The 13,447-nt window shown below is 45.3% G+C and overlaps 1 protein-coding gene across 2 annotated transcripts in view; it reads right to left on the bottom strand.

Annotated features, from left to right (window-relative positions):
• JPH1 (junctophilin 1) overlaps positions 1–13,447 on the bottom strand; it is a 159,699-nt gene that overhangs the window by 118,155 nt on the left and 28,097 nt on the right. For both annotated transcript variants that reach the window (XM_075583211.1, XM_075583204.1), the window contains exon 2: positions 12,463–13,216. In XM_075583211.1, coding sequence (XP_075439326.1) covers positions 12,463–13,216 — 754 coding nt within the window. The remainder of the gene's footprint in view (positions 1–12,462; positions 13,217–13,447) is intronic.

Below are 13,447 nucleotides of genomic sequence, written 5' to 3'. Positions count from 1 at the left end.
TAGCAAATGTCCCCATTAAACAATGGTGGTGAGCATAATAGAGCCATGGCAGCAGAAATATGAACTAGTTTCAGTGCTAAATTTACAGCAGCAGGAACAAGGAAAATAAAAACTATATACCCAAGTGGCAAATAAAAAAATAATGTGTGACACATATACTGATGTAGCAAAGTGTTCTGTCTCCTCAATTTCTGCATTTACTGTATGCAACACTCGTATGGTTACTGGTTTCAAGGAGCCCTTTCGTCATGAAACATTTACATTTTAATAATGTATCTGGGCACCATCCCAAATGTGCTGAGGCACAAAATGCCCAAGGAAACACAAAAAATTGTCTTTAAGCAAAATGTGTTGTTAAATGAATGAGAAAAATGTTTGATCTTAACACATTCAGTGATATGGGAGGTTTAATCAACTTCTCCACATGGATTCCACGCCTAGTATTGTTGATTCAACAATTTGCCATCAACGAGGTAACGCTGCTGGCAGTCTCGTAACCCCTCTATTTCAACTCTACAAAAAGTAAGGTACACAGCTGTGTCTTTTTTATGTATCCGATATAATGAACCTGCTACTTAACTCAATTATGTTCTTTACTGTAGACTCATGTAAATGTTACTCTATCCACTACCAACTTCTCCCTCCTGACCCACACCCAATGTAAATGTAGTCATATACTCTGGACTACTCAAAATCCTTAAATTATCTACGGAATGTTGGTGGAGAGCTCTGAAAACCAGCACACCCAGCACCACTCATTCTTAACACCTATGGCAAACATCACAACTTTGCAAACAATTACCCATATTTCTATTTATACTGTTCCTCTCTTTAGCAGAGGATACAGTATGTAACTCAATCCAGGCCCTCCCTTTTCACCTCTGTCCCCATACGCCTGACAATGTCCCTTTCAAATTCCAAAAAAGGCCTGTCCGCCCATATAAATATTTAACGCCTGCTGCCAAACTGGATGAACTAAGGACATGGTGCCTTTTGCATAAGCCTAAAGCCATAATTCTCCCTGAAACAAGTCTAACTTCTAAAACTCTAGATCAGGGCTGCACAACACGCGGCCCGCGGGGCCCCTGGCCTCTCTGTGCGGCCCTCGATGAGATTTAAAAAAAAAAAAAAAAAAACTTTGAAAAAAAAAACTTTGGAAAAAAAAAAAAACTTTGAAAAAAAAAAGGCGACGATTCCCTGCGGTCCGGGCGCGCATGCGCTAGGCCCGCTCCCGCCCCCCCCCCTTCCCTGCTCCCAACGTGGGGGTGGAAGGGGCAAGCAACTCTCAGCTCCTCTGCGGGGCCCGATTCTCCCCACCCCCTGCTCCCAACGTGGGGCGGAAGGGGAAGCAACATGCAGCTCCTCTGCGGGCCCGCTCCCCCCCCCTGCGATGGCCCCCCTTCTTCCCCCCTCCTCTCCCTCCCTGGTAAACCCTCGCGGCCGCATGCTGTCTGTGCCCTCTAGGAGCGCGCACCAGCAAACGCGTGCGCTTCCTGTAACCCCCCTTCCCGGCTCCACCAGGGGAACGCGCTCCACCAGTCCCGCGACCCGGAACTTCAGGGTCTGTTTAGTAGAGCGCGGTTCCCCCTGCTTCACCTGCCATCGCCGCCATCCACCACCTCCTCTCCTCCTTTTTCCACCGTCGGCGGCAATAGAGTCTGCTACTGCCGCCAACATCATCTGGTAGGCATGGGGGATGCTGCCTTGGGGGGGGGGGATGCTGCCTTGGGGGGGGGGGATGCTGCCTTGGGGGGGGGGGGGGGGGTGCTGCCTTGGGGGGGGGGGATGCTGCCTTAGGGGGGGGGGATGCTGCCTTAGGGGGGGGATGCTGCCTTAGGGGGGGGGGTGCTGCCTTGGGGGGGGGGGGGATGCTGCCTTGGGGGGGGGGGGGATGCTGCCTTAGGGGGGGGATGCTGCCTTAGGGGGGGGGATGCTGCCTTAGGGGGGGATGCTGCATTGGGGGGGGGGGTGCTGACTTGGGGTGGGGATGCTGCCTTGGGTGGGGGATGCTGCCTTGGGGTGGGGGGATGCTGCCTTGGGGTGGGGGATGCTGCCTTGGGGTGGGGGATGCTGCCTTGGGGTGGGGGATGCTGCCTTGGGGTGGGGGGTGCTGCCTTGGGGTGGGGGATGCTGCCTTGGGGTGGGGGATGCTGCCTTGGGGTGGGGGATGCTGCCTTGGGGTGGGGGATGCTGCCTTGGGGTGGGGGATGCTGCCTTGGTGGGGATGCTGCCTTGGGTGGGGATGCTGACTTGATTTTAATTGTAATTTTGTTTCAAGAAAACATTGTAAAAAAATTTGTTATTTTGAATAATAGATGCTGTTTTTACCCGTACGACGGACTCTGTTTTTCTTGTGAGGTGCAGGGGGGGGGGAGAGTGATGGGAGTGGCAGGGGGGGGGAGAGTGATGGGAGGTGCAGGGGGGGAGAGTGATGGAGGTGCAGGGGGGGGGAGAGTGATGGGAGGTGCAGGGGGGGAGGAGTGATGGGAGGTGCAGGGGGGAGAGTGATGGGAGATGCAGGGGGGAGAGAGTGATGGGAGGTGCAGGATGATGATGAGGTGCTGGAGGAGAGACGATGATGATGATGATGATGATTTTACCCGTGCGGCCCCAATTTTTTTTTTCCTTGGAGCAGTTCGGCCCTCCGCACTTTACGAGTTGTGCAGGCCTGGTATAACAGGTACAGTTTAGAGGCCCTGTTAACATAACACTGTGTGTCCTGTATAATCAATGGTTTCTATTTGGCTTATATGTAATAGATCTAAGGAAATTTAAGAATGAGTTCAGTGGAAATGCATTTGCAGCTGCATTCAACATGAACCCCCTTCAGTGTACATCTGCGTCTCCCCAAAGGCAGGCAGCCTTTGGCACAGGCGAAGGGCAGCTAAAGGGTGTGAGCTGTATGGTGATGTTAAAGCTTCTCTATTTCAAATCAAAAACGCACCAGCTCGTTAATCCCCAATTTTCCAACTCTGTCTATGAAATGTCTGTGAATTGACTGTATAAGGCAGCTCTGTTCTTTAAATGTAACCATGTATTGTAACAACTCTGTACCCAGGACATACTTGAAAATGAGGTAATTCTCAATGTATTACTTCCTGGTAAAACATCAATAATAATGTCTGGGGATTATGTGCTAGTCTAGTACATTTGGTCGCACCCGTTTCTACGCAAACAAATGGCCGACGGTGCTTCACCATGACTCACTCCCCCACCGGAAGCTGACGCCACCGGCCGCTGAGGTACGTAAACCCGTTACCCCAAGTCCATACCCTAAAAACCCCTTCCCTAATCCTTTAAATTAACCCCCAACCAGTAATAAAACTATTTAGAAGCGGCCGGCAGCAGGGATTCCAGCAGTGAGTCGGCTGCGTCGAATGGTCTGTCTGCGGCAAAATGTGCCATCCCATGATGTGCACCGTTAGAGAAGTCATTGATTTCAAACAATTCAAATAAGTGCTAAATTATGGAGTGTCACTTGATTCAGTTCAGTTTAGTGCAAGCTACATATATGTTTAGCTGGTTAAAATATCCGACATTCATTGCTCGTAGAATTTACAAAAATGCACAAATCAAGTACGGCATTTCAATCACTTTCCCTCAGATAAAAAAATGAACATATTGCAGTTCCAGCATTACGATATGTGCAGTAAGTATAGCTGCTGGCCACACATCCTGTCCGTATTTTACAATAAGTACCATGAGAAAAGCATCTCCTGTGGTTAAAGCTGGTTATTGGGATTTTAGGACTACGGGCAGACATTACATGTAATCAACATGGCAAACGTGGCAAAGCTCTAGAACTAAAAACGACATTTTGAGTGTAGCATATTACTCTTTAGGTGAGAGTTTCCTTCCCCATAAAATGCTGCTGTACATAAAACATATGCAAATAATGGGAGACAGGGGGGGTGGGGGAACGGGGGGTGGGAAGAATCTAAAAAAATGTAGGAACCAGCCACAATTTGTAGGAAAGTTTGGTAAAGAGAGGGGAGGAGAGGTTGATGGCCACCACTGCACTCAACCTCTCAGCAGCAAGTGCGCGTTAGGCCACGCGTATAGTGCCCGCGATGGACGACGCGACCGAACACGTGATGTCACCCGTAGCCGCTAGTGAAAGTTGTATTTCGCGAAGTCGACCGGTCCATTGATTGGTTCAGGGGCTGTCACGTGACGCGACAGCCCCATAAAAATCAAATATTCCCGGCTGCAGAAAGTCGCTTTGTCGCCGTCGCGATTACTATAAGCGCACACGACGGCTCCAATACGTTTGTTTTTGGGCGACGTCACGTCGCCGGCACTATAAGCGAGGCCTTAGTGTGCATCTGTGACTCACACTGACTCTTCTGGAACCAGGATCACATGTGGGATGTGAGCGAGTCCAGTGGTTTAACTCATCCCCTTTTGAGAGAACACAGAGTCCTTTTATTTTCTTCAACTTTAATGGGGGAGTCAAAAACAAATATAAAGGGTACTTGCAGATGGTAATGTGTGGTGAGAGAGTGCTTCTCTATGTGAAGGTGCTCTGTTATGGGGGGTGGTAAAATGGATGGCCTTGCAGGGGTGATATGGAGGAAGGATGTACTCACTAAGCCAGCTAGTTAGATCTCAAAGCACATGTTCCTGTGGCTGGCAGGAAGAGTCAAAGGACCATTCCATAAAACAGAAAGGGGCAGGGGAACAACATGGCTAAACCACTCATGGCAATGAGAAATGGGAGGTTGCCAGGGCAACCAGCTAGTGGCTTTTTAAAGAGGGAATGTGTCAATAATGTATCAGTTTACACAGCCCTGGCTGCATCAGGCAGGGAAAAAACATGAAACTTCCCTGGGGAGAGCTGGCAGTATGAGAACAGAGAAAATATATAATCCTGTTCCAGGACACTGACAGACACACACAACCACGTTTCCCCCCCCCCCCCCCCAGCCACACTGTGCAACCAAAGCAGTTCAGCTAGCCCCTTCTCCATCCCCCCTGATCCCAAAATTAGCTTAAGAGGCATGTTCCGGGAGAGCTATACCTCACTCTCTTCTCCCCCATCTCCCCTCCTTCAGACTAAGCATCAACTGTCAGTTACAGCCGCGGCTAGCAGCCACACTCCAATAACGCGTTATTGAGCACGCTGTTGCCGGTCGCAGAGTTGACAGGTAATCAACAATGCCAGCACCAGGCGCGCAGGATTTCCCCATCCCTGATGGAGACATTTAAAAACAGAATACTGCAAAGTTCTAATCATAAGTGCAGCTTCCAATGAGCTCAGTGAAAGCGAGATGACTACATGATGATCATCTAATGGTCAAGCTCTATATGATGAACACACTGCATTCCAGAGATCCCTCTCATTGTAAAGACCAATCCTTATATGGGGATCTCAAAGACAAGAACACAGAGCAAATTTAACAAACCCATTATTCATTGTTGAAAGAATTTAAGATGCATAGTCAGATGGCAGTTTATTTAAGCATTTAACGGTCGCCTCACATTTGTCACTGAAGCTAACTGTACGTTTGCACTCTTCTGTAACAGACCAATTTCATGAAGCTTTGTTATATAAAATCACAGATTCCCCCGAGTAAATACTTTGCACAATATAATACAGTGTACCACTATCTCATCCTCCTCACAGAAAACAAGAACTAGTCCCAACACACGCTTGCCTGGTCTGACAGGTTGGTGCAATGTTACCTACTCTCAGTTAACAACCCCACAATGGTAACCAACATGACAGACCTTACCCACACAGTAGGGGTTTGGTGTTTGAAGGGACTTGGAAGGTATTTAGGGGGGACAGAAAGGTGACGAGGTGCTTTATTTTTTAGAGGATTCTAAACGTATTTTTGATCTCAATTCACCATGGGGATGTAGCCACCACTTCTGAAAGTGTACAAACACAAATCGTTTTGTAATGAAGCTTGTTCATTTCCATAGGAAAATTACCGGACAAACGTTGCTTTGTACCCTTTGCTGCTCAAGTGACCGACAGCATTCACACACACCTTCGCTACCCCAACAGCAAAGGGGTTTCAATAGATACTTCTGCACCTCAACATATCAAATCTAACTATAAATATACATAAAATCCAGATCACTGTAACCATACATTTATTATTGTAACATGCAAGACACAACAAATAGCCTACATATTTGTCATACAAGGAACAACCATCTGCAAACTCTCTAATTACAAAGAACTTTGAAATAATCATAACCAGCATTACTGCGAGCCTTTACAATTCTCTCAAATACCGGTATCATGGAGGAAAAATATATTGTTTATATAACCAAAATGGGTTCAAACAAGTAGCAAAGAGAAACAAAGCACATTAAAAGCATATGCATAGTATACATTCTAATCTGCTTCTGGTGCTTTATTTCCGCAACAGTAATTTCCAGCCGTTGCAGCTCCTAAAAAAAAGTGTCGGAACAGCATCCCGGGGTGTGGTAGGATGGCCCCTAAGAGTCCTGGACCCTGGTGCAGCCAAACCAGCGGAACAGGTAGTAGTTCCGCCACTTTCTCCGAGTCTCCGAAAGAACCTCATTGAGTTACACGTGTCAAACTGGTTACCGAACCTTCTTGAGCAGGATATTTGTTGTTTTTTGCATGTTACAAATATTTACTGAGATTTGATTTAATGATCAAAATATAAATGTAATAAACCTATGTAATTGCACTGGACTGCTTCAATGCTGGAGGAATTTGCAAAGCAATAGTTAATGAAAGAGTTTGTAGGTGCCAAATGTAATCCTATTTAGGGCCTGCTCCTAAGTGTTTGTCACAGAACCACAATTTACTTTTTCCTCGCTAATCAAATAGCCAAAAAAACAGAATCGTGATTATTGTTGCTTATTTGGAAAGCGCCAACATATTCCGCAGCGCGGTACACCGGGGGTAAAGAGTGATAGAAATTACATAAAACATAATGACATACAATATAAGTACAAACAGATACAAAAAAGTAACGAGGGCCCTGCACGTGACACCTTACAATCTACAATGCATATTGGTGTTGTTTTTTCAAGTGAATGTCTCGTCTCAATCAATATAAATAAGACCCTTAGATTGTAAATTCTTTGGGGCAGGGAGTCCTTTTCCAAATGTTTACTTATGTCTGATGCACTTATTCCCATCATGCGTTATATTATGATGTCACGTGTATTACTGCGGCGAAGTGCTATGTTCATGGACGGTGCTATACAAATAAAAAGATACACACACACACACACATCCACACAATAGCAAAACCAAGTTCAAGAATCCAAATTTGAAGAACAGTTAGTAAACTAGTAATAACATTATGTTTATATGCACAAACATGTTAACTAGTTCCAGGCAATGACATTAAGTGGCTTCTCACAAAAGCTGTAAAAAAAAACTTTTAGGGAATGAGTTACATTAAACAGGATCCTATTCCTGCAAGCAATATTAATATTTAATCTATAATAAGTAAAGCATTTGAAATACTCAGCGTTAGTCTTCTAAGTGTCCAGTACAGTACCCTGGGTAAAGTGAGATTGGAAGAGTCAGCTCAAGCCATAGAGGAGAAATGAACGCTGCACATCATTTAACACATTTAGCACCTGTGTCCAGTCAGTGCGCATGCATATCCCATGAATTGTTTGTTAGAAACCAGATGCTCCAGGTCAAGGTTGAGGTCATAACTTGGGCTGTGCAAGCTATGTAGCGAACTAGGATATTAATACCAACAGTACGCAATGGTGCAATGGTGGCAAAACTACTTAACGGCAAGGTAAGGGTTTCTGGCATTTAAAATTTTAAAAATACACAAATTTTGCACATGTAGTATACTGTAGACCAGGGGTGCGCAAACCGGCGAATGTAAGATTTTTGGGGAGAGTGTGGCGGTTAGAGGCCCCACACTCTTCCCCAAGGCATTTCAATTAAATGTAGGGGGACCGTGCGAGGCCTCTAACTCATTCACCTTGATTCAGACGGCTTCAGATGGTGACGTGACATCACGACCCCCGGCATCATTTGACGCCATGGCAACGCTGCGTCGGGGTCTCCTGATGTGACATGACCCCGCAGCGTAATTTGACGCTTGATACAAGGTAAGGGGGGGGGATGGCGCGTGCAGTGGGGGAGAGCAGGCAGGGGGTGCAGGGCAAAAAGTTTGAGCACCCCTGCTGTAGACATTTAAAAAAAAAAAAAAATGATAATGCCACTACAGAATATATAGAACGACATTCTACATATTGAGAGCAATGTCAGCAATTTCTAGTGGACATTCCTTTGCCAGCAAAACTATATCCCTGATGCCATGGGAACCCCACTGTGGCCATACATCCATGTGTTTCTCCAGTATTAATAATTGAGCAGTGATAATAACTATTTCATGTAGCGTTTTTTTTCCCAATGGGACTAAAAGCGCTTCACAATTAAAATAGTGCGCGGTACACAGCACTGCACATAGGATTTTTTTATAGACTGTGCCTGCTCAGATTTTACAACCTGTTTTTCGTGCCTTAGGCCGCGGTCCCAGTACCTTCTACAGCGCACGCCTGTGCGTTCAAGCACCGCCACCCCTAGTCAGTCCAGTCCCAGTTATTACCTTGTTGCGCAAATTTCCCCTGCGGTGCGTGACAGGTTCTCAGTGAGACAGTGAAATTGAGCTTACAGTTTGCGACGGAGGCGTGGCCACGCCCCCTGCCGGCGGTTCAGCCAATGAGGGCGAACTAGCCGAGTGAGGTCATGACCACGCCACTGCAAAACTCCCGCCATGCCCCCTCCCATCGCAATCTCTCCCTCTCTCCCAGGACCGCAGATCGCAGTGAAGCGCTGTGCACGCGCCGACCCCTCGCCGGGGCACAGGGCGATAAAGTGACTTGCCCAAGGTCACAAGGAGCGGACACCGGGAATTGCACCAGGTTTCTCTGCGTTCAAACTCAGTGTCCTTATCAGAGTCAGTGTCTTTACTCACTGCACCACTCCTCCGTCAGGGGCATTAAGGAAAACTAGGCACTGGTGATGTGATAAGATATTTAAAAAATAAATTAAAAAAAACACACCATTCTTCAATATTTGACAAGGGAAAACAAAAGTGATTTAACAAAATACAGACTCATTTTGGTTGTTTGGGGCCACAAGGTACACCAGATCCATTCTGATTACGTACACAGCTTAATGAGAGATGTGAACACAATCTCCCATAAGACAAAAAGGGATGACATTCACTGGACGTCATGAGGACGCACTAAAAGCTAAGGTTATCCAAATGTGATATTTACCAATAAAGAGAAAAAAAAAAAATATATATATATATATATATTATACACTTTAAAAACATTCTCACTCAAAAATACAAAGTTTGTTCACTAGTGTATGAAAATTGGATCATAGCCAATCAATGTAAATGTTCCTCTTGGTAATTGGATAAATACACAAAAACAGGGGTGCTCATCTCCAGTCCCCAAAATCCCCAACTGGTCAGGTTTTCTGGATATCCCAGCTTCAGCACAGGTACCTCAATCAGTCGCTGCTTCAGCACAGGTGGCTCAATTAGTTTTTGACTGAGCCTCTGATTGAGCCACCTGTGCTGAAGCTGGGATATCCTGAAAACCTAATCTGTTTGGGGGGGGGGGGTGGTGTTTGGGGACTGGAGATGAGCACCCATGCACTAAAACATGTTACACTACTAAAAGTACCTGGCCACAGACGGCTCCATATTTAACCAAGCAAGATCCCTGATTGAGCACAATAATCATGCAGAAACCTAAATCTTTAAATGGTTTCAATTGTTCACACTACACTGGTAACGGAACAGAAATATAAGTCACAGGTTTGGACTGTTACATACAAACTAAATCCAGTCATGGTAACAAAACTATTTTTAGAATCTGCTGGAAGTTCTTATTACATATCCTACCTAGAGACAGACACACACACACACACACACACACACACACACACACACACACACACACACACCTCCCCCCACTTAAGAAATATTTGTTAACAAAATGTTGATTATTATACATATGTAGCCAGGTCCCCGGCCCTCCGTTTCACCCCCCTTACCTCCGCAGACACAAGAGTTAGTTATGGAGGTTGTGCAGGGCGAGGGCACCGCCGGAAGCGAGCGCTCAGGGCGCCGCCATATTGGTTATGCACGCGGATGCGCACTAGCTGCTGGGAGTTGCGGCAGCCATTACACATGCGTAGTGGAGCACTCAGGAGGCGGCCATTACACACATACACACACAAGGCTCCGCTGGGACTACATGCCCCACAATGCATAGGGGCAGATGGTCAGGTGCAGGGAACCAGCCAATAGAGCTGCAGCAATCCCCTGCTTCAGGATTAGATACTTTTCGCGCTCTCTCACCACGCTGGCAGTCGGTGCTGGGACAAGGACAGGGTAGGAGGTATGTCTCTGCACTAGGCCAGATTCCCCCTAGGCCCCGATTCATGAATTAAGACTGTGGCTGCTACAGGGACAGGCCCTTAGGGAGGGACACTGCCCCATTGGCCATTTCATAAGTCAGGTACACAGCTGCAAGCTGCGCGGCTCTGACTATTGTGGTCTGGGAACAGATCACCCTGCAAGAAGTAGAGACTGTCTTCGTCTGGGACACTCCAGCGGGATACCACCCCACGCGGAGGCGGACTCGTGGCGGAGGACATCGCTGTATCGGTGAGTCCTCCCTGTTGTCTACTCAGCGCGCCCGGGTTCTGGAGCACCCGGCAGGTACCTATATCCTAAGTGCACCAACAGAATACATACACCATAGTGGCATCGCTGACCACATACAAGGGTGGGGCTGTTATCTTTGTGGACACCCGGGTGGTTGGTGTCCGAGGGCCCCTCAGGTACGGTGGACACAGTGTGGGTTACACAGTGGTGGGATAAGGCCCTGCGAGGCGAAGGGGTAGCTGTAACCAGTAGAGTTATTATCCGGTTATCACTGTTTATTGCATGTTCTTAAGAGATATATATATAGATATATATCTATATATATATATATATATATATATATATATATATATATATATATATATATATATATATATATATATATATATATATATATATATATATATATATATATATATATATTTTGAGGTTCCTTTGAGGGGCTCCTCCCACTACGCTGGGATCCCTCTCAGGTGAAGGTGCTGCACCATTATTGTGTCGTTATATCACCCCGGGCTCCCCGTGGCGGAGGCTTGGGATCTTCATGAGCCACCAGGTAATTCCAGCACCAGTAGACTTTACACTAAGGGGGAATGAGGGCTACACATATAAAACTGATGACCAACAGAAGAAATGCTTCAGCAATTGGTCAAATATTTTAAAAAAAATCGGCCTATCAGTAACAGAATGTGATTCTTCTTAATTTACTGTGTTGGGTTTTTTTTTCCCCCCAACTAAATGTTAACAAAAATAGATACAAATTAAAGCAAAGGTCAAGTTTACACACCCCAAAAAAAATGAGGGCATAAGTTCACATAATTTGATGTATTCCGGTTAAATCAAATGTGCTTTGCTTGAACAAAGGCGCTATAGGAGTATTTGTGTATTTTTCACTAAGATACAGTCTTTGGTCTGGGAAGCTCCTTAAAATATGACACTTCGCATCACCTTTCTCTGGGTAAGCAAACTACACAGGCAAAATCCCAATCAGGAGTTCACATACCCGCTTATAAAATGTGATTAATGTTTTTTTCCCCAGTGCTTTTGAAATATTGAGATCAGGATGCAAAAAGAAATGTCAACGTACAGTAGCTTTTAACAGTACATATGTAGCAGATTACCCCCGTTAATGCGGAATAATGTAAGAAATATCGCATGCGCAGCATAGGAGATACAGGAGTAGCACACGCTTGAAAACCTTGTTTTAAATGGCACTTGTGATTAAACTTGCGGTAATATTGCATTATTGTAAGAGTAAATGTCTGCAATAGTAATTTGTGAATTGTGACTGCTTAGGAAACATAATAGTAGAGCCGTGCATGTAGATTTCTGATACAGTTTCTGCTTTACTTTACAAACCAATGTCTCACCTTTACCAGCATAATATCCTACAATATATTGAGAGGTTATTGTGCAAGGATTAACCCAGACTCATATGTAATACCAGTGACACATTTGACACCTCTGGGCGTATAGGTCTAATATACCTGCACTGGTATTGGACCAAGATTATGTGTGCTTTCTTTTGAGAGAAATCATAAATTGACCATTTAAGACAACTAGATACAAGACGTGATCCAGAGCCCACATTTGTCTAGATTTTGCAATTGCTCCACAAGAGTCACCAAAGCATGGCCACCAATTAGTCTCAATATGCTCTGTATACACGTGACTAAAGTGATAAGGGAAACATTTACCATTTAAAGTCGTCACCATTTTATGTTACAGCAAAATATCCAACACAGTTCAATATACACCAATTCATGTTGTACGGTAATCCCCCCCAAAAAAGGCCCAAATAGCTACCTACCTGGAGGCTGCTATTTCCACTTTGGTTCTCGCCACCGCAGCCGATCTCTGTGCTCCCTCAATAGCTCGGTCTGCTTTCTCTTTCGTTTTTGTGTTCTTTATGGGTATAAGTTGCTTTCTTATTCCACGGACTAAAACATTATTTTTATACTTCCCTTCTTCCTTTGTGCCATCTGGAAACAAGGTACATCCATATCCATGCCTCCTATTATTCAGCCATTCCCCTTCATATTTCATGCCGTTGGAGCGTTCACTAACACCAAACCCGGTGCGTTTGTCATTCTTCCACTCTCCCATGTAGGTTTCTGTTGTGGTGGCATCTACGTGATCTTCTACTGGACAATAATCACAATCTCCATCTCCAAAACTAATTGTAGAGTTGGCATCACTAGAACTAATTCTACTCATAGCTGCATCACTCCTCACTGAGCTGCGCTTACTAGATATGGAGATCTTGGACTCAGATTTTCTCAGCTTAATGCTACCCAGAAGGGATCCTCTTCTGAACAAACCTTTCTTCTTGCCAGTGTTTAGTTCAGAATCACTGTGAAAATTCAAGACAAAGCCGCCCCGTGTCCCAGCTGGACTGTCGGCTGCAAGATCATGTAGCACCGTGCCATTGCTTTGTTCACTGCGCAGTGATGACAAGGAGGTTCGGAGAGGTGAGCGAATAACTGTAGCCATACCATAGGGAACACTTTGGCGCACACCATATCCATGTCGCATTCCTCCCATCCACTGTCCCTGGTAGGTACCTGTAAAATAAAGACCATACTCTTAGGTACACAAATGGCACGCAAAATATTATATAGAAAACAAAAAGGTTTAAAACCAGCAATATATGGTAACAACTTACAACAACAAAAAAAACAGGGAGGGGGGAATAAAAATAAAGGAGCATAGTGACTATATACATACAGAGATTTTTCTTTAATCTAAACAGAAAATCTAGATTTGATAGAGGATGTGTATAAATCACATATGTA

Source organism: Ascaphus truei, chromosome 2 (genome assembly GCF_040206685.1).
Source record: "Ascaphus truei isolate aAscTru1 chromosome 2, aAscTru1.hap1, whole genome shotgun sequence".
Taxonomy (NCBI): domain Eukaryota; kingdom Metazoa; phylum Chordata; class Amphibia; order Anura; family Ascaphidae; genus Ascaphus; species Ascaphus truei.
This window is presented reverse-complemented; position numbering and strand designations above follow the sequence as displayed.